Below are 27,854 nucleotides of genomic sequence, written 5' to 3' on the forward strand. Positions count from 1 at the left end.
GATTTCCTGGGCCATAAGAAGTCCCAAATCGTGGTACTCTAATAAAATAAAAATTAAAATAAATAATTAATTAATAATAATTTAAAAAACCTCACAAACAAACACAAACCAAAACCAAAACAAACACAGAGAGAGAGAGGGCCAAAGGGTAACTTACTAGACATTTTCCTCCGGGAAGGTCTTTTGATGGAGCACATGTCTTGTGTCAATAAGGCATGTAAAAAATGTCTCTGGATACACTGAAATTAGCGGGAACAACTTCTGTACTTCAGGGCAGCATTTGCTATGCTGAGACTGACAACAGGATTCATGAAACAGCAATGTGAACTAGCAGGTGAAAGACAAAACACAAACACTGTATTTTTTCCCATTGTAGCAGTATCTGTAGTGTGGCAGGAGCTTCCTCAAACTCAAAAGACGGTAAGTTCCTAACTAAACAGACTGTGGTACATCAGGGACTTTGCTGCTGCCCTTCACTCTACATGGAAGACATTCACAAACCATGATAACAGACAGAGGTTTAAAAGCTTTGAGAAAGACTGAACAGCATCCCTTTCTTGGAGTACTTTCCTGACAGTAAAATAGGTCAAAAAGTGTCTACACTGCTACAACAAAACAACTACAGTAAAACAATATTCTACCTGTACTGAAAAACAAACAAAAAGCAACATCAAAACACCAAACCCTAAACAAACAGGAACCTTGATGCTGTAGTTTGAGATAGGAAAAATACAAATAACAGCTCTAAAACTTCCTTCAGTCCACTGGGGGCAGGGAAAAATTGACTGCGTCCTGGCATCAGTTACCTAAACAAAATGTCATTTTATAGTTTGGAGGGGAGGAGAGTTGCTTGATGCCATTCCTCGTCAAAATGGCTTTTGATTTGATAAGAAGGAAAATTCCCTTTAATCCCCACAGTACAGCATGGGCTAGGGGCAGACCAGATTAAATTGCTAGCATTCAGCTGGCATTGAACTTCTTCTGTATTGATAAGCTGGCTTGCACGCCTGTCGTGGCAGGTGAAGCAGCAACCGAGTTTCTTTGCATCTCCCTTAGAGCTTTCCCACAGGTTGCTTTAGGCGTGAGCACAGGTTGAGCTCTTCAAACAAAAAGGAAATTCCCCCAGTTCTCTGGAATTCAGGGGACGTGCTGGTGGTCACAGATGTGGTTTGAGGCATCCAGGTCTCCCCTGTTTTCTGACCATTGCCTTGTTGTTTTGAACCCTTCATACAAGCCTTTCCTTGGCCTTTCACCTTAAAGAAAGAGCTGTGCAAGAAAAATAAAATGGCCTTCATAGCTTGCTCCCTCCAGGGCTAATTAAACTAGTTCATAATATTCCTGACAGAGCCTTGATGAAGAAATGAAATGAGGAGAGGAGTCTTTAGTGCAAGGAAGTGAAATCCCGGTGCAGAAAGTCTCTTGTGGGACAGGCTGGTGGCCCCAATAACTGAGATGCCATCCCTTTGAAAAATGACCAACAGACCTTCTTTCTAATAATGTTTCATTGTAATAATTATCTGTCCTTTGTATCAATCGATCATACGGCTTACATACTTTTTTATTAATTAACAGGAACAGGTGTTGAAAATGTAAACCACACAGACAAAAGGCACGATGAGCTCTGCAGAAGGCTTGAGTTGACTTCCTGCACAGAAATAGAGTCACGTAGACATTTGTCTAATCTATTCTTAAAAACCTTCAGCAGGAGATTAGGTCTCCATTAAAACCCTAGGTAGCCTTTTCAGTGTAAAAGCCTAATACAAAGATATATATAGTACCACAGATCTGTTAAAATAAATCTATCTGTAGTCTTTCCTAACTAGTGTTTAGAGATATATCTTACACTTCTGGAACCAAACAGAACTCCTCCACTGAAACCATGCATTTGAAGAAACTTTAGAAACTAACTCTTCTACCTAACACAAGAAGAAATCCTCATCAGAAATACTTCCCTAATGCACTTTTGAAAGGAGCAATACATGTAAGATAATAGAAATAAATTTGACTTTCAACTGAATTTTTTTAAAATATGTATACCAGAAGAACACACACGTTAAAGCAAAGCTCCACCAAAGGCAAGTAGAACAGAGAAATTAGTAGGCTGCAATGTCAATATTCTTAATAAAGGTTCAAAAGCTTCTCACGTGGGATATTTTTATTGGTATTTATTCTTCGGCTTTGAATTGTAATAAAGCATAAAATCTTAAGTCACTATAGAATCACCACATGTTTACATGGATTATTTGCAAAGCACAGGACAGCCTAGTTGAGTATTCGAAACCAAAGTATTCGAAACTACGTCAAGTACTGAAGACAGATTGGGCAGAACACAATCGAGAACACCTCTGTTTAACACTAGTGTCCTCACAAAGATTTTAAAAGCAAATGAAAAGAATCAAATACACCTAATTTTGCAAAACACTTGTTCACTCAGGCCGTGTGTCTGAACTTTTCAATACGGCCAGTGGTCATAAGTAACATTTTAAAACAGAAGCTGAGATTTCTGTGTGGTACACTAATAGAGACAAAATACTGGATGCATTTATACGTACCTATAGTCAATAGCTATTTCAAGTGTAGTTCAGGAAATTACATTAGATAGGAATTTTTTTATTTCTCAGAAGTAATTTCTAAGTTCAATGGGACTTCACATCAAATATATGCATTCAGTCATCTCTGAATCTGGATTTATAAGAGCAGTACCCAAAACCCACAACAGTCAGCATCTAAGTAAGCAACTGCCCTAATAATGAAGGCCTCTGGTCATGGTCCCATCTCCAGTAACACGGCATGTCAATATGGAAATGTGCATCATAGTGTTTCCTTATTTATCTTTGGAGTTTCAGCAAGATCTCCTCCCTTTATTATGATACCCACCGAAAGAGTCCTGCCCTTCAGCACTCCTGCCCCATGAGCTCTGCAGCAAAGTCTTCCTTCAGCGTCCAGCCCTGCCCCCAGGCCCTTCCTCCACCTCCACAAAACACATCTCCACAACAAGCAGATTCTTGGAAGTTACACAAATCTTTCTTTTGAAGGTGTTGCATTAAACACTAACTTTTCCATGTTCACATTAATGGTGCCCATTGATTTTGCCAAGAAGCCCAGCATTTTCTATTTCTGTTATGTACTCATATAGCACTGAAGAAAACGCATGCTGCTTCTCAATCAAAGCTTCTAGCTATTTACCGAAGTACAAACTAATTATTAAAAAGATAAACTTTTTTGCTGTTTGTAGTGTTTTGTAGTGAGTAAAAACTTTTTTTTTTAAATGTTAGCTTGTTTCTAATTAATGGAATAGATATGCTGAATAAAGTTTTCCTGATGTAAATGGACATGTAAAACCTGCTATGTGATACAAGAAAGCCTTGGAAATCAATTTGCTGAGCATTACACAGAGTCTTTTATTAAAACAAACAAAAAAACCCAAACCAAACCAACAACAACAACAAAACCAAAACAAAAACCACCACCAACAACAAACCCCAAAAAACCAAACCAAACAAAAAACCAACCAAACAAAACAAACAAAACACCAAAACAAAAACAAACAAAAAAAAACCCCAACCTACCTCATGGCAAAATTTTAAAAAGGAAATAGTTCACTAAAAAATTTCTTCAGTTTTGAAGGTAACAAATTATTGCCCCTGTTCTCCCATTGGAAAAATTATGTTCTTGCAAGCTTCATGCATTTCCATTCTGTTCCTTGTCTCAATGGTGGCAAAAAGTCAATTTAAAAAAAACCCCACAAAACCAACAGAAACCAAAAACAACAAACCACAAACCAAACCAAACCAAGCAACCACAAATGTTCAAATTTCTGCAAATAAATAAATATATATATTTGGCTTGCTTATCTCCCTGCCTGGAAAAGCTCCTGTCACCTTCACCTTGACAGACTCCTGTGTAGCAGAGTGTAAGGCTGCGTACTCTTACAACCGCTCCCCTGCAGCAGCTGGGACTTCTCCTAGCTTAAAACATTAAGTCAATTTTATTCTACTTTTTTTGCAGACTGAGAGGTTTTTATTTTTTTTCCCCCAGGAGGAAAAGAAAATCTTCAGGAAAAACAAACAAACAACAAAAAAACCAAACACACACAAAAACAAACGAACACAACAAAAAAACCACCAAAACCACAAACACAAAAACCACCACCACCACCACACACCAAAAAAACCAAAACAACAAAACAAACCCCACATGTTTCCATGGAAAATTTGAATTTGAGAGGAGGGAAGCTTCCATCTCAAAATCAGCAAGATAGAAATTTCACCTCTGACCAAGTTCGATACAGCAAGCCTGATGCAGTATCTCCAAGATTTACTAATGCAGTGTAAATGTGCAGAATTCAGCTCATGGTCTTGTTTACCTTTAATATAATCTTCATGAACACTGCTATATTGAAACAAAATCCATGGACTCACAGGATCATGTTAGAGACAGTATTTATATGAGAAGAACTGGCAGAGGTTGGCATTAGGAGGGTCAGTAATAAGCGTGTTCACTTAAAAGATATACCAATGCCAACTCAAAAGCATTCGGCTGGTAATCCCATAGCTCCACAAAGTATAGGATACAGTTTACTTAGATGCTTTCCACGGTTAGAACAGTCTGTAAAACATATAACATGGCCAGTGAGTAAAAACAATGAGCAGCCTGAAGCCCTCGCAAAAACACAAGTCCAGATAAAAATCATAGTCACTATCAGTGTTAAGGAAAATGGATAATGAAATACAACGATGAGTAATGTAAGCAAAAAACAGATCCAAAAAACTACTCCATGCCAAAATAAACAAGAAGCAGAGAACATGTAACTCTGAATTCCCATTTTTATTGAGAGCTTAACTGGAATGTACTGGGGGCAAAGTGCAACAATGAACACAAAAAATTCAGAAAGCCCAATTACGTATGTTTTGTTCCATTTCAGAGATGAGGCTGTCTCAATCCTCTGTCTGCAATCACACACTTATCCAGGCCTGCTCCTTGAACTTCACCTCACTAAAGCAGATCATACAGGAGACAAATGCCCACTTCATGTGAGCAGATGCTCAGCTGCACACATCTGGTGGAAATGGCTACAAAACTTGCATGTAAAAATGTACAACAGCACACGTTCAAGCAGCATAAGCAAGATCTTCCCTTAAACTACTCAACTGCATTTAGGTTATTAAACCCGGCCTTAGATCATATTCATTACAACTAATCGAACAAACTAGATTTGGCAGTAAAATTAAGAATTAACTCCTATCTCTCCAAATATCCCAATAACTCTGAAAAAATCAATTCCCTCAGAAAGGGGAACACTTGCTGTAATTACTGAATCTACTGTATATGACCTAGTTGCTGTTAACAATAAGTAACTGTGGATATGCATTCTTGTCATAGGTGGCATCAACACAGTAAACAGTTGTCTTAGTAAAGGCAGTTAATCTCTTTTATTACGTTTGGTTCACTTGCTAAAATAGCTGGGTAACATGTTTATTGTCAGTTCTGGAAAGTGAGGATAAATTCTGAGGCTGACCTTTGGATTTTCTTTCCAAAATATTTGAGAATCATTAAAATAAACCCAAAGGTACAAAGTAAAGGTATGCACCACTTGTACCAAAATGTAAATATACTTTGGTATGTGATGCATGTTAAAACCAAAGCACTACATCAAGGTAGCATTAAGGTTGTGACCCAAGCCAACAAAAGCAAGATAATTCATCAGAGATGGATGTCCCTGGACTCAGCCCAAACTAGTGCATGTATTGCAATCTGTTGCATCTGATCTGTTAAGAGTACTGGACTAACAAATAACCTCAACATCCAGTGTTCAATACATCCATCTTGTATTTTGAAGTGAGATTGGAACAATGATATTTCAACAAGTCAATTTGAAGTTATGGGCCTGAATTCTTGTGCCAAGAGTCTTCCTATGAAAAAAAATGAAGTTTGATAGAATATCTGTAATACTCTGCTGAAGAATGGGTTAATACTGGGATTCATTACTATTAATTATAAGAATTACATATGAAAAATAAATACTTCTAGGGTTCTTGCCTAGTAGAACTTCTAAACTGAGTGAGCCCAAGCCTCTGAATGATACACTTTTGAGTAGTCAACAGCAGCTGCTAAATTGTTTTCCCAGACCCAACTTCAGGCACTAGTTCTTCATCAAGAAGCTCAACTCTATTTGACTATGTAAGAGGCAAGACAAAGGGGGATGGAAACTCCCTGGGGGAAATTCCTAGCCCACAGAACTCTAAATCCTCTGCTAGCCACAACCCTTCCATGGAGCTTTGGAGATTACACTCAGGGTGTGATACCAGCACATTAGTTTTCTCTTTTGCTGCACAGACACATAAGTGAGATGCTTCTTTTGCATTCCAGGACAATGCAGGCAGATGGACTATTATTGCAGTAATAATGCAATTTACCTAATCATACCAAGATGCTTACTGTGCAGCAATGTTGCCTGTGTGGCTATAGCATGGGACAGTATTATCAGTGATAAATATAAATGAGCAACTTCTGGATCTATAAGATTTGTGAAAACATCAGCTGTTCCCCATTATTCTTTGTTGACACTATGAAGAAAACATGTCCCACATCTGCTGTCACAAGGGACAAAGAAACAACAAATAAGAAAATCCATAAAACCCAAAACTTCATTGATATATGGGGATTTGAATGTGGCCATTTCTATATCAAAAGGTAGATCAGAAGTCAAAAACTTGTCAAGAAGCAAAGATGCCACTTCTAAGTGAGTTACTGGAGATACTGGTTCAATTTCTGCCTGTCATTGTACAGGTAAGCAAATGTCATACCTTGGCTCCTATGCTTCTGCACTACTGAGATCAACAAAAGTTCCTCAGGAGTGCAGTATCTATCATGAACAGAAGAGGACAAAACTCATATGAAACGTCAGGACTTCACCCAACCTACAGGAACAACACAGGTAGCTGGACCCAGTAGACAGTGGTTATTGCACCATTTTAATGACAGCAGAGAGACTTCCATCACAGAGGTGAGGAGAGGCTGTTTCTGTGGCACACGGCAGCCCCAGGACACACAGCACTGGAAGGAACTGGGTGGGAAAGATGTGCAGGTTCTACCTATTATTCCTGCATCCACATCCCTGCATTGTCCTTCCCTTCCAACACATGAGGTTTCGAAGAAGAAATGAGAAACCAGTATATGAGAAATCCAGGCCCAATAGTTCAATCTGTACAACTAGCCAGGTTAAAGGAAAAAAACAGCAAACAGAATTAAAGACTTCTAAATATCTGCCAAGTATCCTGTTTGGCCCTTATTTTCACTAAGGCTTACTGCCATTGAGCATTTACCACTGTTTACAAGCCTTCAGTCAGCTTACAGTCTGAAGAGCTTAATCACATGCTATATCACTTCTAAGCCAATTTCAAATAATGCTTTTGAGGACTTCCATGAGGTGGTCAAGCTTTCTGTAACAATTCGGCTACAGCATGTCTAGTTGTCCAAATACTGGTAGTACCTACACATTCTTCACACTTCAGTGATAGACATTTCCCCAATTTTCACAACAACAAAGTCAGTGCCTATAGATGCCTCAGAACATTGGCCACGTAGATTCAACCATTTGCAGATTTTGCAGATAGTATTTTATTTTCTAGTGATCCTCGCTCATCTTCTGTTTTTCCATGGCAGTATTTATACAAGCGTCATTACTTCCTAATTAGCCACATATCTCTCCTTTATTTATCTATTCTTAACAAGTGACCACAAAAAACAGCCCAGCCATTTATGTTTGCATGTCCCCCTGGTAAATGCACACCTACCTAAGCGACATTCAGAATGAGTATTGAGCTTTTTTTTCCCTTCCCCTTCAGTTATTCTTTCTCTCCACAACTCCTCCAAACCTGTTGCAAAGCTGGGAAGATGGGAACGCATCCTGGTGGGGGGCTGGTGAGAAGGTGAGCAGTCATGGTCTCTTCTTGAGTAAAGAGAGGTGAAAACTGCTACTGTGACCTCTGACTCCCAAATCCTTTTTGAGTCTCTACCAACAGGTTCACATTGTACCTTAAAACTCAGGCAGATGCTTGAGGAGCTGAGTTAGGGTTAGAGCCCCAAGTTCTCACTTGCTGTAACTGGTAAGAGCCCTAGAACTGTCTATCAGTGCTCCCAAACACAGGTTCAGAGAAGTGGGACAGGACTGTGAATGAAAACAGTATTAACCATGAGGTATTTAGGAAACTGATCCAACCTCATTTAATGCCTTCTCTGAGATAGAGATACCTGGAGCCTGTGAACAGAAGAAAATTAGTTCCTCTCCTGCTCTGATCCCAGTTTTACTTTGAAAAAAGCTACCTGACTTAACTTTTTTTTTTTTTGGTGAAGACATGCAGAAAAGGTGCGCTTTTTTCAGTACTTTCATACAAGGACACACACAATTGGAAAATCTCCAAAATGTAAGCATACCTAAAGTTAATTTCATGACAGTTGTTTTTTTAGGTTTTTTTTTTCTATTATGAAGACAAGATTGCCTTCTCTGAAACAAGAAAAAACACAGTATATTCTAAACAGCAACTGTAAAGAAGTGTCACCACAGTTGTACTGTTGTACCAGTCAGAATGCCAGACAGCAAATTAAAAATCTTCCGTAGAGTAACTGCATTGGTAGAGAAACTGTAATGCTCTGCTCAGAAATGATCGCCTCTCGCAATATAACACAATAACCCAGAGAGAGGGCAAATGATTCTCGGTCTAGTTTCTGGTAGCAGATGTGGAATGACATGGGAGCTGAAAAAGATGTTGATTACAGAATCTGAAAGATAGATGAGGCAGAAAAAGAAGAGAACAAGAAACAAACCTGAAGCATCTCTGTCGTACATATAAAAATAAGAACTCTTGATCAATTCGAATTCATTCTAATTGCCTGCTGCAGTGCAATTGTAGCATATTTTAAATTACATGCTCGTCAATTCTTGTGGGAGGTGGTCCCCTCTCTGTGACCACAGGATATTTAACCAAGACATGCCAGTAATGAGTTTTGTTAATGGTAATGGCTGCAATACAGCAGAGGAGAGGGATTACATATGAGGTATTATATTCTATGCATTCATCTGTAAGTGTGGGAGAATAGCTAGATGTGCCCTGAAAGTGCCAACTAACTGCACTTGCTGTGACAAAGGGGGCTTCTGAGCATGGGAGGACAGAAACGTTATAAAGAAGCAACCAATAGTGGCATGACTGTGATCATAACGATAACTTCCATGTAAGCATGTTCGGCACAAACACTTGTTACTCAAGAACAATGAATTTTTACCTTCCATAATACCTGTGCCAGTAAATGTAATTACTCAAATGCCTGCAGGAAGCAAATTAATGCCCAGCAGGCATAAGCATGTTCAAATGTAATTCACTAACGAGTTCTGAAGAACAGTTAAAGAACTACAAAGAAACCCAACTTTTAAAAAAGCTTTCTATATTTTCTAACACATAGATTATCACACTAATGTCTGCTCCTGAATGTTTTCACGTGGCAGACTCTGAGTGGAAGATAGCTGTAGAGCACATCTTTCTATGCCCGTATCTCTCCAAACCTAGAGAGCTCCCCCAGCTCTCCCAAAAAGACAGTAGTAGTTCTACATGTAACTTTACGCATCACTTTTTTTCCTAAACAAAAAATGTCTAACAGCCTTCAGTTTGTTTTTAACTGGAGGCACAAATGTATTCTTCTATACCTGAAGTGCCTGAGCCAGTTTCACATTGCTAAAACTTGAAATTCTCCATTTACAAAGTACTGTGATGTTAGCAAATCAACTGGATTGCTACCTGTACCCTTTTACCGTGTGTTTTCATTCCACACCATTCAAGAGTGATGGGAACGTCAAGTGGACTTCAAAGTGTCTCTACAAAGGGTCTAAACCAACTTGTAGTAATTTCAGAATATTGCAGATTCTTTTTCTCCTATCAAAACGACAGCACAGATGTAGTGTAATGGAGTGACAGAATGATTATTATTTATACCTACTGTGATACACCAAAATTGGTGCCAGATTTAGAAACATGATGGACAGTTAAATACTTCTTTTACCTTAATTCTAGTTATTACCTTCACTTCCTTCAGCAGATGGTACTACAACATTTTCAAACTCAATCGCACTGGCTATTCATTCACCTTGCATACCTTAGAACACAGAAAAATTCATGATCTGGTCATTCAGAGCAAGTATGCAGATGTGAAATTATTTGCCTCATCAATAATCTCACTGGTAAACCTAACGTGTATGGCAGAACTGAGTAGCTAATTTATTTCTCAGCCAAACTGAAACAAAAGATACAATAAATGATTGGGCCAGCAGTAGAGATTAATCGGGAGCCTGGGTTCCTGACTTCATGAAGTATCTTTTATTTTAAGTTGCTTCACCAGAATTTATATTATTCTTATTTAGTTTTTATGCTTAAAATTTATACTTTTCACACTCAATAGATCTAAAATTAATTATCGATTATGTAAGCACACACATATGTATGTGCTGTGAAAATAAAAACTATTCCTGTGTGTGATCTGAACCTGAAAGATTCAGCATTTGCTAGTCTGCAAGCCCTGGCAGCACTGTGCCAAGTTGCCCGTGACCTCAAAGGATCTTGCAGAGGAAGGGCGGGTTGACTGGGAAGAGACCCCGGCTTTCCCAGATGCTTGGCCTTTCATGGCAGTCTCAGCAGGAAACAGCAAGGAGAACACCAAACAGTACTCATTCTCTGAAGCTCAAAGTTTTTTAATATGAATATGTATACTCTGTTGTCTTGGATGGTATTACACAGAATCACATAGAATGGAGCTGAAAGGGACCTCTGGAGATCATCCAGTCCAACCCACCTGCTAAAGCACGTTCACCCAGAGCAGATCGCACAGGAATGTGTCCAGGTGGGTTTGAATGTCTCCAGAGAAGGAGACTCCACAGCCTCTCTGGGCAGCTTGTTCCAGGGCTCTGGCACCCTCAAGGTGAAGAAATTTCTCCTCATGTTTAGATGGAACCTCCTCTGCTTTAGTCTGTGTCCATTGCCCGTCCTACTATCATTGGGCAGCGCTTACCTCCCTATATGTATATTCATCTCCCACCGGAACTGCCAGGGACAGTTCAGACTACCAGAAAATATTGCACTGCCTTTAGCGAGCCAGTTTCTGACATGAATGTCCTGTAAAAATGTTTTCATATTGACTGAACATTTTTGAGGGACCAAGGAAGCTGTAACAGGGCTTGAAGTTGATCACATCCATATCACTACAAACTGATGCCCTGCTGTAACTGGTAAGTTGGACTTGTTGGTTTTGGCAGGAGTTTTGTGCAAATCCTAAAAAGGTGATGAATGCCCAAGCCGATGTCTTTCACATTTGTTCTTCTCCACACCATTACTTTCACTGACTAGACAACTTTTTTCTGCTTAACTTTGATTCATTCAAAAACTGGTCCTGGGCATCACTGTGCATGTGCTGCCACACAGTACCTCTGCTTACAGCCAAAAGTGAGAATTCAGTGGTCCCTTGTTATTCCTTAAATAAGTACACAACAACTGGAAAGGAACAACAGGAAAGACAGATTTGCAGGTGCTTATATCATAGCACAATGGCTGTCTTTGCTTTGATCTCCAGCCTACAGGAAACAATGGAAACATTCACATTAGTTTTAGTGAGGTTTCGATCTCTTCCACAGTAATGTAAGTACAGGTCTACTACAGGCATGTATCCTGCATAAGGATTCTGATAGCTGACCTTCTCCTTTTCAGTTCCTCCTTAGGACTCCTTAGGAGTTCAATGCTTCACAGCAAAAATTACCTTGTTTTTTTAGGAAATAATCACCACTGTCTTTAGGAAAAATTATTTGATGCAGATGTCTTGGCTGTCTGTCTGACTAGTGACACTTGGCTTCCTTCAGAGCCAAGACAAGACAGAGGAGAAAAGCCACTTCTGTGGTATGATGTTTCTGACCCACATAGATGTATACTTTTGGATGTCAGGAAGTGTAGGAGAAGCCTTTTTCTCTCAACTGAGTATCAAGAGATCCTGGCAATGAACAGGTCTGATTTAGACTATCTATCCTGTTGACATCTTTCCTTGACCAGCTCATCCCACCCCAGGTGGCCTGCGTTGGACACAGTAGACAAACATGACTAGTTGTTTTTATGTAGTTACTATCTTTAAAGAAAAATTAAATAGAAGACAATGTCTGTGGAGTTAACAATCTAGTGTTTTCTCCCTTTCGCTGCTGTGATATGAAGTCAGTCAGTGGCTTAGCAGTCTAAACAGAGAGGGTTTATCAAGCCCTTACCTTTGGGGATAGTAATCTGACAGCCCAGGTCACAGTCCTGCTGCAACTGATAAAAAGCCACTTCCTGCAGCCGAGCACGCTCCAGCTCTGAGAGGCTTTGGACGGGAACTGACTTCAGCCGAACGCTGCGTCCTGACATGCTGTTCCAAGTGAAATCACCCTACAGGAAATCAAATGGAAAAATATGAAGCATCATATGGTATGCGCAGTTTAATAAACAGAACCATCTCTTTTACTGCTAGGCAAAACAACATAGGTCCTCTTTTCTAAAAGGCTGTTTTCTTGGATATCTCTAACCTTGCAAATATCTTTGTTTTCCTAGGAGCAGCATTCCTTAAAAGGCCTACAGATATGCAAAACAAAAAGTCAATTCTGTCTGAAACCATTTAACCAAGTATTGTTGCAAAAACATTAGGATGCCAGTAACCAAAAGCACAAAGTGGGCGGGGAAAAAAGCGCCCCTGTCTGCTTTTCCCGGTTTGCTTTCTTTGTACAGTAATCGGTCGTCACTTCATTGCTTTCCCCACGCGGTCAGTCAGACATGCAGACCTCCTGGGGTGTGTGGACAACACACATCCCATCTCCCTCCACCTGCTCACCCCACTCCACCCGGCTGTTTAGCTGCTCAGAGAGTACACAGGCAGAGCCCCTTCTCTTTTCTGACACGTCCCATCCCCTCCTTATGACGATACTGTGTTTAGACCAAGATCGACTGAAGGACAAGCTGTTTCACGTTTTTGAAAAGCCATAATAACAACGTATGTGTTAAAATTTATACAGGAAAACAACATAAGATATGCTGCATCTCTGTAAAGTACCAATTATGCTTGGAAAGCAAATCAAAAGCTTCAGCTGTTCTATCTCCCACCTGTGATAACACATACAAAAAGCTATTCTCTTAGCTAGTATTTAACTTGGGTGAGAGAAGTAATCATCAGTGAAAGAGAAGTACAAGCACATAGACAAGCTTAAAGGCTAACAATTATCTTCAAGTAAGAATTTCAGAATTCATCCAAGCATCATCAAACAGTGCATTTTAGCACTACAGGGAAAGAAAGAAGAATTTGTTTTTCATTCTGTGTTGAAAACTAAACATCAAACTTATCAGTAGGTACAACCTGATGCAGCTGTAGATAATGGAAAAACTCTGGTGTACATCAGATGAGCTGTAAAGACAAATCCACCAACCTGCCCTTCACAACATGGCAGACTTACAATCAACAAACTTCGCTCTCAAGTGTCCATTTTCAGTTTAAATTTCCACATCTGTACCTTTACTGCATGCTCATTTTTTCCGCCATTCACTTACAATTCATCTGTTCTGCACACACATCCACAGTCAAAGGATGCCCATTGACTAGGAAAGACATTGGCTGAAACTCCTTATTACAAAAATCAGTAAAATTTGTCTTAGTAGTTATGCATCCTGTTGTATGTGAACATCTTTATGCACAGGTTTCCACATATTTTGCCTACATATGTGTATGTATATATATGTGCAAACATACAACCTGTATATACATTTGTGTATACACACACACACGTACCTATATATGCATACCCATGACTGCTTGTGTATATCCACAGATACATATGAGACAAAAATAATCCACAAATAGGCAGCACCATCTAGCAATACAGATCAAAAGAACTACACACTGTGCATCATAAGAAATGGTGTTGAAAATATGTTTGAGTTCATCAAGGAAGATTTTTTTCAGAACGTTTTTTGTAAGTCATTAGGCAACCATAACAGATAAAGCTGTTACTTCAATGTGAACAACTGCATATTTGTATGCTCCGTGCATGTACTATGCTCAATATCTTTATGATATTTATATATACATGGGCCACATATGCAAGCTTCTGTGCTAGCCTAGTATTTGACTGCTGGAATTTATTCCTTCGTTTTTTTTCCTCTTCATCCCTTGTTCTTCCAGTGCCTTACTCCTGATTAGCTAAATTTAGTCATATCAAACTAAAGGTTGGCACAGTAACACAAGCTGAGCTAACTAGCTTAACACAAGCAAAACCAAAGAGTCACATAAACCTTATTTGCAAAACTGCCAGTAAACATTTACATTTTTTTAAATAGCTGTTGTCATTTATAGATGAAAGTGATTGAGAACAGAATCCACAACCAGACAATGTATACTAAGAAACTAGTTCCTTTCCAACCCTGATAATGCAAAAGAAACTTTACGAGTACAGAAGCACGCAATTCAGTCCTCATGAACATAATGTAAAAAATGTTCTACAGTCAAACTGGCACAAAGAGAGAAATACAGGTCTTTATGGTACAGACTGGGGAAGATTTTATCTTATCTATTTCTCTGAGATGAGCATTTTCATAAGCAAAAATATCATTGATATGTCTACCATAAAAAAATTCTAACCAGGATGTTTAATTTTGAAAGAGGAATGGGATGCAAAAAGGATACCCATTAGAAAACGTTGAGGTAACAATATTTCTGCTGTTTAGGACACGTCCCATTTCCCGTAGAGCACCAAAAACAAGGGGTGCATGAGGCTTTTAGAAATTACCACAGATTAAATAAATATTCCTTAACTGAATTTTGCATCGACACATGCATTATTGCACTTTTTCAGATAAAAATTACCAAGGGCAAATGTAACTCTGCAGGTAACTCTGCATCCTTTGTCTTATACCCAAATTGGGTCTGTAACCACAAGCAATGAGCTGTACTACTGCAGTGCCCAGCTCACACATCAGTCCTGCCAAACAAACTCAGAGAGACAAGGCTTGCTAGCTCTGCTATAGCCCTGCATTAATAAATACACTGCTTTGGGGACCCCAGTGAGCCTCTTGGCACAGAGCCATGCTGCTTTAGACGACCAGCGCTGCCTCAGCAGCCAGGCTAATTTTACCTTCATAAGGAGCGCCCCACCTTATTTTTTTATAGGAGGTCAAGGGTTTAAGACCAAGCAAAGAAGAAAGCCCTCAACAAGATTATGAGGGCTGGTTTTTTGTTGTTTTGTTTTTGGGGTTTTGTTTGTTTGGTTTGGGTTTTTTTTGGTGGGTTTTTGTTGTTGTGTGTGTTTGATGTGGTGGTGTGGGTTTTTTTGTTTGGTTTGTTTGTTTGGGTTTGTTTGTTTGTTTGTTTGTTTTCTGGCAGTCTACAATTCCCAGTATATCCCTGGCACTAACTGGGTTGGCCCTGCCTGGCTAAAAATGATGGGATACAAGTTCTGCACCTTCCAACACCAGGATGGGTTGAGAACTGATAAAGAATCACTCTGTCCAGTTGCTGAGAAGACATTCCTCTTTGACACTCGATGGGCTTGACAAAATCTCTGCTAGGTCAAATTAACATAGGTTTTTACTTGGTAATGGAACGCATGACTAATTAACTAAAATATTTTGGAAGATCATGTGTTAGGGCCAGTGGAATCTCCTAATCAGCTAAAGCGAGAGCCTCAAAAAACGTTTCCTTGAAAAAGCCTGTTTTATTTGGCAAATAAACATCACTGTCTTCTATGAGCCAAAACACGGTATTTCATAACTTAATCTATTCAGAGACTCCTATACTTTATGTGACACAAGGTAAATTAAAAGCCTCATCTTCCTTCTAAAGCACTGTACAATTTTATGTACAGCCTGTAAATTACTGCAAAATCAACCAGGCTTGGGAGAATTCCAGGGAAGAGCAGCTCCCTTGCAGAATGGGTGCTGGTGCAATTACATCAGTCACATCTGCCTAAAAGCTATTCTCCATTGTGGGGCAACCAAAGGGGGAAAGGGCAGGACAGACATAGAAAATATCTTCTGCTTCTCCATATGAGGAGGAATATTTCACCAGCCTACTTCAACATCGTCCTGACACAGCTCCTTGCACAAGCTTATGAGAAGATCTTTAACCACCAAGTCAGAGCGACTGGGTTTTTGAAGATCACGCCCTGCATACGTGTTCAGACATATACAGACACACATGTTTTTTGGTATTTATTTAGATCATGGGATTGTAAGCCAGAACATGACCTGCAAGTGGCTCCTTCATCACAAAACAAACAAACACAAAACCAAACAAACAAAACCACAACAAAACAAACAAAAAGACCCCACATACCACACCAACACCCACACCACAAGAACAAATGGAGAAGAGTGCCAACAGAAATATTACTCTATTGCTTTGGAATAAAGTGATCAGCCTGACAGGACACAAACCGCAAACTGCCAGGATGCTTTCACAACTTTCACGAAACCTTAAACTAGACTAAAAGCCTTCTCCGGTTTCTTCTACCAACCAGTCACTTCTTTTTTCTCACAAGTCTCCAGCTTCAGCTGCATTTTCTCTCTGGCCCTCCCACTAACATCTAACAGCTTTCCTCCACTCAACCAAGCAGTTCACTTATTGGGTAAGAAATTAGAATACCAGATCAGATGACTCAGCAAAGGAGATGACTGGTTAACTGCATCTTCTGCCTTTGAACAATCTGTCCACTTTTCCTGTTTTTCTTGTCCACAGTCATAAGAATATTTTTAATAAGATGCAGACTGAAGTTTTAATAATATTCTTTCAAGATTTTTTTTAATGGGTTGGAGGTCCAGTGGCTCCAAAATAAATGTCAAGTGGTACATCCTGACTTAAGTAACACTACGCACTTAAATTACTCTTAAGCATGTGTAGGCTATTCTTGTGTACCTGACCTCTTTCTCCTGAGCCTCCAACACACAGACTCTCAGATGACTTCTAGGGAAATCTCATTCTTCTGTACTTCGTATAATACAGAAACTGGGTGACAATCACTGCAAAGAATTCTGAATGTAGATGCAAATGTACCGGTGCTGATTGACCTCTGCGGAGTTTTAAGCCTTAGTAAGTAATGTGAATCATGCACAGGGTGGCAAACAAGAACTCACACACATTTTAGATAACACAAATTTTAATGCAAGATGGAGAAAGCAGTTTTTATCTTACTGCATTATTATTATTGTTAATGACTTTAGTCTGTACTCATTTAGGTAAATGCCATTATCAGATTAGCTGTCTACTTTTCATTAGTCTTTTGCTCAAATCCATTGAAACCACTATGATCAAAACCAATTATGTCTATTTGTTTTTCTCCAGCCTGAACAACACTTAGCTATTGTGCTTGTATTTAGATAGGTCTCCACGGTAAAATAAATCAGTATTTTTGCACATGAAAATATTATATTGCAAATAACATAGCAAATATAGTATTACAATGTCTTAATTCTGTTTGCTTAATTACTTCATTAGGCTTCAAGAAACTGCATATCATTGCTGCTTTATAAACCTTTCACTTTCCTCAGTCATCTATTTGAACTCTCTTTAAAAAGTATTTCCAGACTCCTCAGGCATGAACTCTCCCAATTTGACTGTCGGCACAGATAATCCCTCTCTTCCTCACTTCCCTAGTGTTGCTGAACTAAAACCAGCTCTGAAGTGAAAGCTGGCCACTGTAGTACAGCTAGATACCTTACATATGAAATCAGTGTACAAAACACTGTTTCTGGACAGGATGAGAATTAAGAAGGGGGAAATAAACTACATTAAGTACCCATTTTAGCATTACATGCAGTTAAGGACCATATGTCCAGTCCTTTACAAATGCCGTCCTAGATAACAACTTGCAGATTAACTAAGAGGTAAGAAACAACCAGTTGGTATGAGTGTGCTCTGGCCTGACTCTCTCTGCCACACTATTTCCAGATGCTCTCCCATAGCCAGCGCAGCTGGAGTGGTAGCTACAAACTACTGCAAACCCTGGGATGCTCTGGCATCTCCAAGCACAACACGTGTCAAACAGCTGCTCCCAAGGGACTGCTAGGACCACCAATAAAAAAAAAACAAAAAAACAAAAAAACAAAAAACCCACCAAGCCCTTCAGATTAATGAAATGGCATCTAAATACTGAAAACAAAGAAGCACAAGGCTTGCCACGTGACACCAAAGCATTCAGAGGAAGATATCTGAACATGGATGCACAAAACATGGGGCCCCAACAATTAATCTTCATTAAGAAAGACTGACTTCATTAAGGTTGTTATCTAGGGTGACATCCTGTTCCTCTTGACGTCAGTGGCAAGATTATTAATATAATGTCTCCATTAGGAAGAGAGTAAGTTCAGTTCAGATGATCCTGTGTTATAGTTTGGAGCCTTGCATCAAAGTTTCATTATCTCATGCTATATACTGTACTTATCTATATTAAATAAAGCACATAGACAAAAAGCTATTAGTTTTGTCAAAAAGATCACACTTTAAAAACAGCAGTTCAGATATCAAAACTATTTAATGGCAATTAATATAACCATGGAGTTGCCAAAGACAGACACCTCCTCACTCCTAGCTAGCACCCCATCTTGTTTCCAAGGTTGGAAATGCGTGTACTCGGGATCTGTACTGCGAGACAACCCTTGTGGGACACTGAAAGCCAGTATTCCCCACAGGGGAGGCAGAATTCACACCCGCAGAAGAAATATTTAATCTAGCAAGCCAGTATGAACTCGTATCCAGGCTTCACGCTTCAGAATATTACAATGGTGATTTCCACTTACCAGAGTTGGGGTGGGGGAGGGTGGTGGAAAAAAGCAGACCTTCTAACTTTGTTCTAAGGGTAAACAGGGAGCAGAAGAATGAGCCTGTATCAAAATAGCTAAAATAAAGGGGAAAATATTTCCTGTTCTTCTGTGATCAACCTCTCCAAGTTTTCCGAATGCCTCAGGATAGCATTTCATGTTTAGAATATTTAAAAAGCATTCTCTTAAAAAACCTGATTTGTAATGGAGATGTATTTCATTCCTTTTCTGACATTAATAAACATGAATGATGTACAAAGGTATTAGCCCAGCAAAATATTCATCTCTAACATACTCTGTATTGAACTTTTTATAAATCCCAAAAAACAACCTCCAGAAATGAGAAAGCTCATTAAAATGCATCAAAATATGTGTTCAGATTTTCTGCATTTCTCACTTCAGAAGATATCAATATTTTCGGAGGAGTTTGTCTAGAAGCACCATGATTAGAGCCAGAAGGGGGTAAGTACTTTTTCGGAGGTGATAAATTGTAGACAGAACACCTTAAAAAGCCTAGATGCAACTGTAAGATTACAGTAGAAGTTTCCTAGGTCTTCACGTAAACAGATTTTTGTATATTTTTGTCAGTAAAAGAGAATTAAGTCATATTGTAACCCTGAATTTTGCTGCAGGTTGAGAGTACATGCACAGCTGTCATAACCACAACTGCAGGCACTAACGAGCTGAACTGCAGTAATTAAACCCTCTGTGACCACAATAATGGGCTACACTACAAAAGCCGGAGGTTTCATCAATCTCTACACAAGAGATCTTGGATAGTCTAGGTTGATTAGGAGAATTCCTATGCCTTTTATCAGTTCATATACTGTGTATTTTGAGAAGTTGGTGCTATGTTTTTCGCAAGCATTAAACCAGTTTCCTGCTTCAGCAGGAATAATGTGAACTCTGCAAGCTAATGGCAGTAGACCCAAAAATCAAATACAATAGCTGCACGACTACTATCCTCAGTGGCAAAGCTGCCTTAAACAGACCCCACTCCAGCTTCTGCAACCAACACAAACATGCTCCCAACAGCCCTCAGTTCAACTGCCTGTAAAGCTGAAGACGGAACCAGAGCCCATGATGCACCAAGGAATAACATGTCCTCTCATGTCATCTCTGAGTTTTCCTGTGCCCCAAGTCATGGAAAAGGTGGGCTCCATCCTGAGGACAACCTTTGCTCGATACTACAGGTTGCAGTATCCATTCAAGCCATCCACTCCTGTTACGCTCTTACTAAATGTAAAGATTTCCAATGAGATTTTGAATATGAAATAGTGATTTTTCTCCTAAGCCTAATGAAATTAATGTTAAGCATATGAAAACATAAGGCCGAGATTACATCCAAAATGCATTTAAATGATTTGGATTAAACAAATATAATCAATATGTCCTATTTGTTGCTTTACTGGTCCTGAAGTATTACATAATAACCAGTGAAACAATAAGGATGTCTGATAGCACAGAACTTAACCATTTCTGCATCAGATAATAAGTATTCGTGTGACTGCAGCCAATGCTTTAAGCAGTTAGGAGTGGAATCTGTTTCTATTACAAAAGAAAGTATAAAAGAAAAAAAAATGTAACATTTTAAAGATAAGTAAATGATCTACTATTTCAAAGAGGGAATGCATGTGAGACCACACACGGTCATTTCCAAGCATGCAAAAAAACTATCAGCCTGAGTATTGTGTACAAGGCTAAAATATATATTTGAGTACTTCGCCTTACCTCTTGGATTTTGAGCTTTTAAGAAACACGTAGATTACACTATCTGACTTGAGCATACCATCAGAATCTCATCATGATGTAAAACTAACATAATTAATTCAATGACTCCAAGAACAGGGATTTGACTCATAGTAAAGCTTTCAACTCAATACGACCCCCTATTCTTACTGTTTCAAGTGGCTCAAACCAGTATTTTCTATAAACTGATATTACTTACAGAAAGGTTTTGGGGGTCTAAGGAAAATAAGATCTGTCACGGATGTGGAAAATAGCCATTCTGACTGCCTACATGCCACGTCTGCTTGGAAAACAATTGCAGTGGTTTTTTCCTTCTTTTTTGGGGGGAGTGGGGATGGGTGTGATTTAGTTGATAGGAACAAAATGCAAGACATGTCCACATATTTACATTTGGAAGCAAAGCAAGACCTCTTGGTTACTCAGCCAAGACATAGAGTACTTGGGAAGAGGTCTGTACTACTAGAGCAAGAGCTTGAACCAGGCTTTACCCCAATCCAAGGAAGTGCCCTAATCAGGAGGCTACTGACTAACATCTACCCCCACAACTACACTGAGCCTTGGTGGAGCCTGTAGGCCCACTCCAGAACAACCTGCAAACTCATTACATGAATGGCTACTCTCAGAGCCGACTTGGACACCTCCACTGGTGACCGCCCACTTACCCCATAGTGTGACTGCATGTGCGCTCTCATGCACATTCTCTCTTTCACAACCTGGCCTGAAATAAAGGTGTTGTGGGAGCCTTTTTCTTATTTAAGGATGTTTTCTCTGAGTCATGAGTTTGTATCACCAGCCAGCAGTGTTGCAGATGTTAGCAACACGAGTACACATGCCTCTTGGACGCGGGGACAGACACATTTCCAACAGGCAGAAAACAGTTAGTTTTTAGGGACTAGGAGTTTTCACTTCATTTGCTACATAGGCACTCCTCACTTTCATTTTGGTTTTATCACTGTCACACTATGTTCACACATGCAAACATTACTCTGTCCTACACACTAATGTCAGGCAGCTGAGGAGAAGTCTGTACCACTAAGTGAGTTTCAGTGCCCTGCCAATCTACTCTGGTTTATTGGGATTGTGTTTCTCGCTTTGTTTGTTTCATGGTGGTTTTGCACCCCCCCCCGCTTTTGTTTTAAATACATCTGAGATACCAAATTCCATCCACATTTGCAGCTGTTTTGACGACTCTGTCGCTCTCCTAAAGACTTTGCGCAGATAATGGAAAAGTTCAGAAATTAGAGAAAATTTAGAAAGTCTAATAATTATGAAAATGCTATAAGCACAAGTAAGTGGCTTTGCATTCAACAGCATTGTCATTAATCTATGTAATTACTTTTCCTTTGTTTTTATGTATTGAAGCAGAGCATGCTTTCTTCTTGCAATGCACAGCAAAGGTCAATACTTCGGCTTACTAAGAAGCACTACTTCAGCATTTCTTATAAAAAAAAAAATGCTGTTTGCACACATGAATCTGCTGATTTGCCATTAAGTTAAATAGCAAACAACAGTTTAAATATTTTTAAGAAACCTCCTCAGCTACAGTGGAACTATACAAACTGCTCTGAATGGATATATAGCTATAGGTTAGATTGATGGATCAGTGTACATACCTGGGAAGACCACTAAAGAGCACACTGATGCTCATCATTGCCTATTCACATAAAGGTTCATTAAAAAATGCGGCATTTCAAAGCAAGAAATGTAAAATGGATCCACATAAATAATACTGTGCTGCAACATCAATTTTCAGGAGAAAGATACATTTTGTACCCCTCCAACCTGAGGCACCCCAAGTGCAACCTGTGTGCCTGCCAGACAGTCCGCAACTTCTTTGTTTTTAAGCAGCACATTTACTTTGGACAGAGAAAGGGAAAAATAGCCCGTAAAGTTCCCACTGTTATGAAAAATAGAAACAATTGCTAGAGTTACAAGCCCCTTGTAGACCAAGCTGGAAGAGGAACAGCTCTGAAGTCTACTTTCTTCTACACAGCTAACCCAAATTGAAAAACACAGCAAGAACAGAGTCATGGCCATAAAACCCGATGCTTACAGAAACTGTTATTTGCCAAACTGAACCTGTGCAGCTGCAGCTGTCATGCCATCAGCCTTCAAGAAGCCTTTATCCTCAGCATATTTTGCTCACAACTGCCTGGGTTATAGGCGCATCGTGCACAGATCTGACAGAAAAGGATACACGTGTCACTGCCGACTTCAAAGCACACCACCTGATAAAGCCACTCAGATATAAATCGGCCTAATTATACAGTTTGGTTTCAAAATGTTAATGCCACTTCTCATTCCACAGTTTCATTCAGTCCAACTATGAAAACAGGCAATATCATGAAAGTGGTCTGAAAACAAACAGTATTTGAAGGCTCTCAGTTTATTGATGGTTTTCCAGAACCAGGATGGTAACATCATTTTTTTCCCCCCACTGAGTCAAAGCTGTACTGTTTTCTTCAAACATAGCTAAAGCACAAAAAAAATTAAACCCGATGTCACCATAAGTACCACACTCAGCACACCATCATGCTCTACCACACTATATACAATATTATTCTGTTTCCTTACCCATTAACTATGTTCCCTTGCCTCTTCAGTGTCCTTTAGTATTATATTTGATCAAACCAGATTTGAATTAAGAACTTAAATTTAACTACACCATTTCATAAAATGAGAATAAGGTAAGAATAATGTCATTGTCCTAAAGCTGTGTACTGAGTGTCTAAGAGACCCCAGCTGGAGAAGCTGTGACTCCCAGGACACCTTTTGATGCCAGATGTCATGAATCTTAGGGGGGAAAAAAATGATCATTTCTTCACTTTGAAGTAAACTGAGAGCCCAGTGCAGGGAAAAGCCCAGTCACACAACCAAGTCGTGACCAGGTTCCTCACTTCTTACTCCAGAGGGGATGTCCCGAGGCAGTGCAAGGAGTGGTGAGGAAGGGGCAGGTCTCCCCTCAAAAAAATCCCTCTCCCCCATGGCAATGCAAGCTCAAAACTGACTGTACCTGCTCAAACTATCCCTATTAGGAGTAGCCAAAAGAGTGGTGGATGCAGCTGCCATGGCTCTTTGGAGAACAGCGAGGAGCACTTGGCGGTTTCTGCCTGGCCTTCTCACACAGTTAGTTTGCAGCCCTTTAAAACACCTTTGAAAACTTTCTGCTCGAACAGGCAGGCCAGCTATATTTAGAACTCAGTTCTGACAACAACAACAGAGAGCCTGAACATTTTACGCAGATTGCTGAAGAAAAAAAAAAAAAAAAATCCCTGGTGAAGGCACCGCTTCATAAATAATGTCTGTCACGTTCACAGTCCCCATACACAATGCTGTCATCTACAGTGTGTGGGCAGGGAGTGTAAGAAATCTGTGAAAAACAAACAGTGAATCACCAATGATTTTGATGGCAGCTCTGCCCTACGTGGCATTTCACCAAGTCATCAGAGCGACAACTTGGTTTCTCGGCTGGCACAACTTAGCGCTTCATCAGATTGCTCACAGAAGAGGAGAAACCACGGGCTAGAGTTCAGGGCAACCGCAAGGGAGATTATGTAAGTATTTTTTTCATATATTCACCCAGATGCTTTGAGCACCTCTAAATCAAGGTAGGCTGAATAGCCTCCCACCTACTGGGGTATGAGAACCAGTGCTCGCAGCTCAAAAGCACATGCAGGCCTTCCCAGCTCGACACCTTGGCCACCAGTGCCTGCCTGGTAGCAGCAGACATGGACATCGGACAACCCTAACTTCAAAGCCTTATCCAAAGCCCAGGGAAATCGATGCACAGGCTTCACCATTTTCAGTGCCTCTTAGAGCAGACATCGAAACCTCAAATCATGCAGCTCATCTCCGTTTCCAGTCTCCTTCCGCACCACTACCCAGGGCTGAACAGTGCCAAGGACAGTCAGCACGTTGCACACTAAGCATCATACCATACGAGATTTCCAAGGAAAAACCCGTCTTAGTTGCAAGGAGAGCTGAATAACCTTCTCAGAAAAGTACTGTCAGTGATTGTGCTTACAACTCAACACAAACCCAGGGCACTGAAGTTAGATTTATCTCATCCTGTGAAAATGCTGTCGCCAGGAATCAGTGTCCTGCTAGTCATCTCATAATTATGCTGTACATTTGTAGTTCTTTCAATCTTTCTTGAAAAATAAGTTTCTTCAGCCCTTGTGCCATTATTATTTGAGTTCCCTCTAATGGGGAATGTTTTTTCTTCCCCATTTCAAACTACTTTTTTCAGTAACACACAGCTTTATATTTAAAATAAATGCTATTCAGGATGGAATGTCATAAATATCAAATGTTCACAGTTTATAGAGAGATCATGTAAAATATACCCTATCAGCAAGAAATGCGAGAATATTATCAACCCCTGTTGTCTACTTTGGATTCATTTCTTCCCACAGCACTCAAAAATATTAATTTTCATATTTCAAAATGAGATTGGTGCAAACTCTCACTGATAAACTGCTTACATGATTCTGATATTGTAACCTCATCATTTACAGATAAGCAGTATAGGACTTTTAATTTGTTTATTGATTATGCAAAATTCCAAAGACTTGACTCTCATTCCAGAGGGGTGCAGAATTAGGAGAGCCAAATTAGCAGGCAGCTGAGAATTCCTCTAGCTGATCTTTTGTTATACCAATGACCAATGCTGGCCACAAAAGCCTCATGGGACTGTCAAAAATAGCTTCAGAAATAGAATTGACCTAAAATCTCATTTTTTCAGTGGAAAAAATTAGTTTTCTCTTAAACAGTACTAATGAAAAAGATGTTTTCTGTGGAAAATAAAAAAATGATGACTCGGTCAAAAAGTTCAAAAAAGTCTGCAGCTAAGAAAGAAGATATTTTCAGTCCAAAATTCTCTGGTATGCCTTATGGGAGCTGCGATTCAAGTGCATTGCACGCTTGGCTACCTTTTCTCTCTTGAGCGAGGGTTACTGTGACAGACTCCTTCCTTCACCTCCAGGGATGGCATTGCACCGTGAAAAGTCTATTACAGCTCATTAAAAAGAACCTCGGGTATAAAAAAACCTCTGCAGAATCGCTTTGAGGAGACATTGCAGGGCTATTTTGAATAAAAACACATTCCATTTTTGTATTTCCGTGAAAAGTAACTGAAAAATACTGACTACTTTAGCATTTCCTGGATTCCTTTTGAACTATACTGGGGAGCCCAGAGAGAAACTGGGCATCACAGTCATGTAAGCTTATACACATTAAGATTGGGCGACACAGTTAACCCAAAAATAAAAATAGAGAAGTGCAACAACCTTGATCAGGTTTATACTTGATGTGATCTTATGACCTGTGAAAGCACAGAAGCAGTAGCAAGTTGCATATGCAAAAAAGTTACTTTAATTATATTTGAGCTTTCTGGTCCAGTAACCACAAAACACCTCATTTGCTCCAGAGACTGTCTGCTGCATCTCACAGACTCTAAAAAGCAGAAAGCAAATAAAAAACAATTAAATATATTTAACTTGGGTTATTTATCTCATGATTTTAACTGTTACCTATTAGAAGAGACTGATGACTCCAAAAGAGATGACATAAGTATTCCGACAAGTTATATTGGGCTCTAATAAAACCCCATACAGTGAGACAGATTAAGAGAGAATGTGCAGCATCGCCCGTGTTTCTAGAAAAGGAAAACCTCAAAAGGAGTTGCAGAGACTTGAGCAAGCCGACAGAGAGCTGAAAGAGAAGCACTCCCAGTCCTGGAGGAACCAAAGCTGAGTTTGCTCAGACGTGCTAGTACTGCTTTAATCTCTGAATAACAGCAGAAGAGTATGCTGTACCTTTTCTCTGAGACTTTTGAAAGCAGTCAGACATATATTCTGAGTTATTGCAATATCATGAAAACCCTGCTTTACAGCTTTGGCTATAATAAATGCTGTATGATGGTTTTTCCCTTTACTGAAGTTCTAAAATCCAGGTGTGTGGAGCAGCACCATGTATAGCCCACACCTTATCAATGGTTCAATCACCAGGGCCAACTCCCATCTTAGGCCGCCTTTAGATTTCCTGTCAGCAGGAAGCAGCACATACACAGAACTACAGATTTATGCCATGTTTTAGAATATTATGCATGAGATTTTAGAAGAGAATTTGGTGAGAAGAGGGTGCAGCAAGGACTTTGTCCAGTTCCCGAAGGGAGTAGCGGGGCCAGGGAGAAGCCCTCAGCAGCTCCCTGCGTGTATGCGTAAAGCTCCAGGGCCTGTTTCTGAAAAATTAAAGCTCAAAGAGTGCAGACCCTGCTCTCAAAGCATTTGAAAAGACACATCTCCATCCACAGTCTCCAAACGAAAGACATAAACAAACTCAGAGGCAGACTGAAAACCTATTTTTAGATGAATGAAGAGCATGAAATCTTTCCAATGTACTCTTCTTACCCTCCTCTTCTATTTCTTCTCTTCTCTTCCCTTCCCTTCTCCCGCATATGCTTTTGTCGGTAACTGCCAAACACTCTCTGCTTCTATTTAAAATTTTTAATGGCAATCTAGCAGACGTGCCCAATGCAATTATTTTAATCTGTCTGTGTTAAGTAGCCACAGCAGCTGTCCACTGCCTCTTATCAACATTATTAATACTGTAATTAAAATATACATTAGTCAGAGAAAGATCCACACAAACCTCTTCAAATTTTACTTTTCCATTACTGATTGGGGAAAGTGTTTATTAAAAAAAGAGAGAACCAAGAGTAAGGGTCTTAAGAGCCAGTCTGAAGCTCCTGCTAAAAAAAAAAAAAGGCACGCAGACACAGGAAGTTACAGAGCTTTCACTGTAATATCCTTGTAAAATCAACAATTGCTTGCCAGGTTCAGTTTGCTGCTGGGTCTCACACTATTGCTGTATGAAGAGCTCCCCATCCCACAGACACGTAGCAGCACAGCGTATTGCTTTTGAACTTCTGTCAAACTCTACTAACATCAAAATATGACAGCATTTCAGCTTACTGTCAAAGATTTCTGGTAACATAGAGGTCTAGAGAGCAAATTCATTTTGAGGTTTACGGGATCTAAAGAGTTCTTAACTGCATTATGCCCTTTAACGACCTAAAGGAGATTATTTGATACAGCTCCTTAATAATCACGAAGTTTATTCAAGGGAAACTCACACCGTAAGCCTGTATTTTGAAATAAGAGGGATTATACACTTAAGTATCACTGCAATGTGCTTCAAACGGGCTGCAGATGAATTTTAGTTGATTGCCTTAGACATACTCTTTGT

At 39.6% G+C, this 27,854-nt stretch overlaps 1 protein-coding gene across 3 annotated transcripts in view; it reads right to left on the reverse strand.

Annotated features, from left to right (window-relative positions):
• The window catches only part of ARHGAP6 (Rho GTPase activating protein 6), a 340,849-nt gene that overhangs the window by 50,081 nt on the left and 262,914 nt on the right, over positions 1–27,854 (reverse strand). For all 3 annotated transcript variants that reach the window (XM_065639447.1, XM_065639453.1, XM_065639463.1), the window contains exon 2: positions 12,290–12,449. In XM_065639447.1, the coding sequence (XP_065495519.1) occupies positions 12,290–12,449 (160 nt within the window). The remainder of the gene's footprint in view (positions 1–12,289; positions 12,450–27,854) is intronic.

Source organism: Caloenas nicobarica, chromosome 1, assembly GCF_036013445.1.
Source record: "Caloenas nicobarica isolate bCalNic1 chromosome 1, bCalNic1.hap1, whole genome shotgun sequence".
Lineage (NCBI taxonomy): Eukaryota > Metazoa > Chordata > Aves > Columbiformes > Columbidae > Caloenas > Caloenas nicobarica.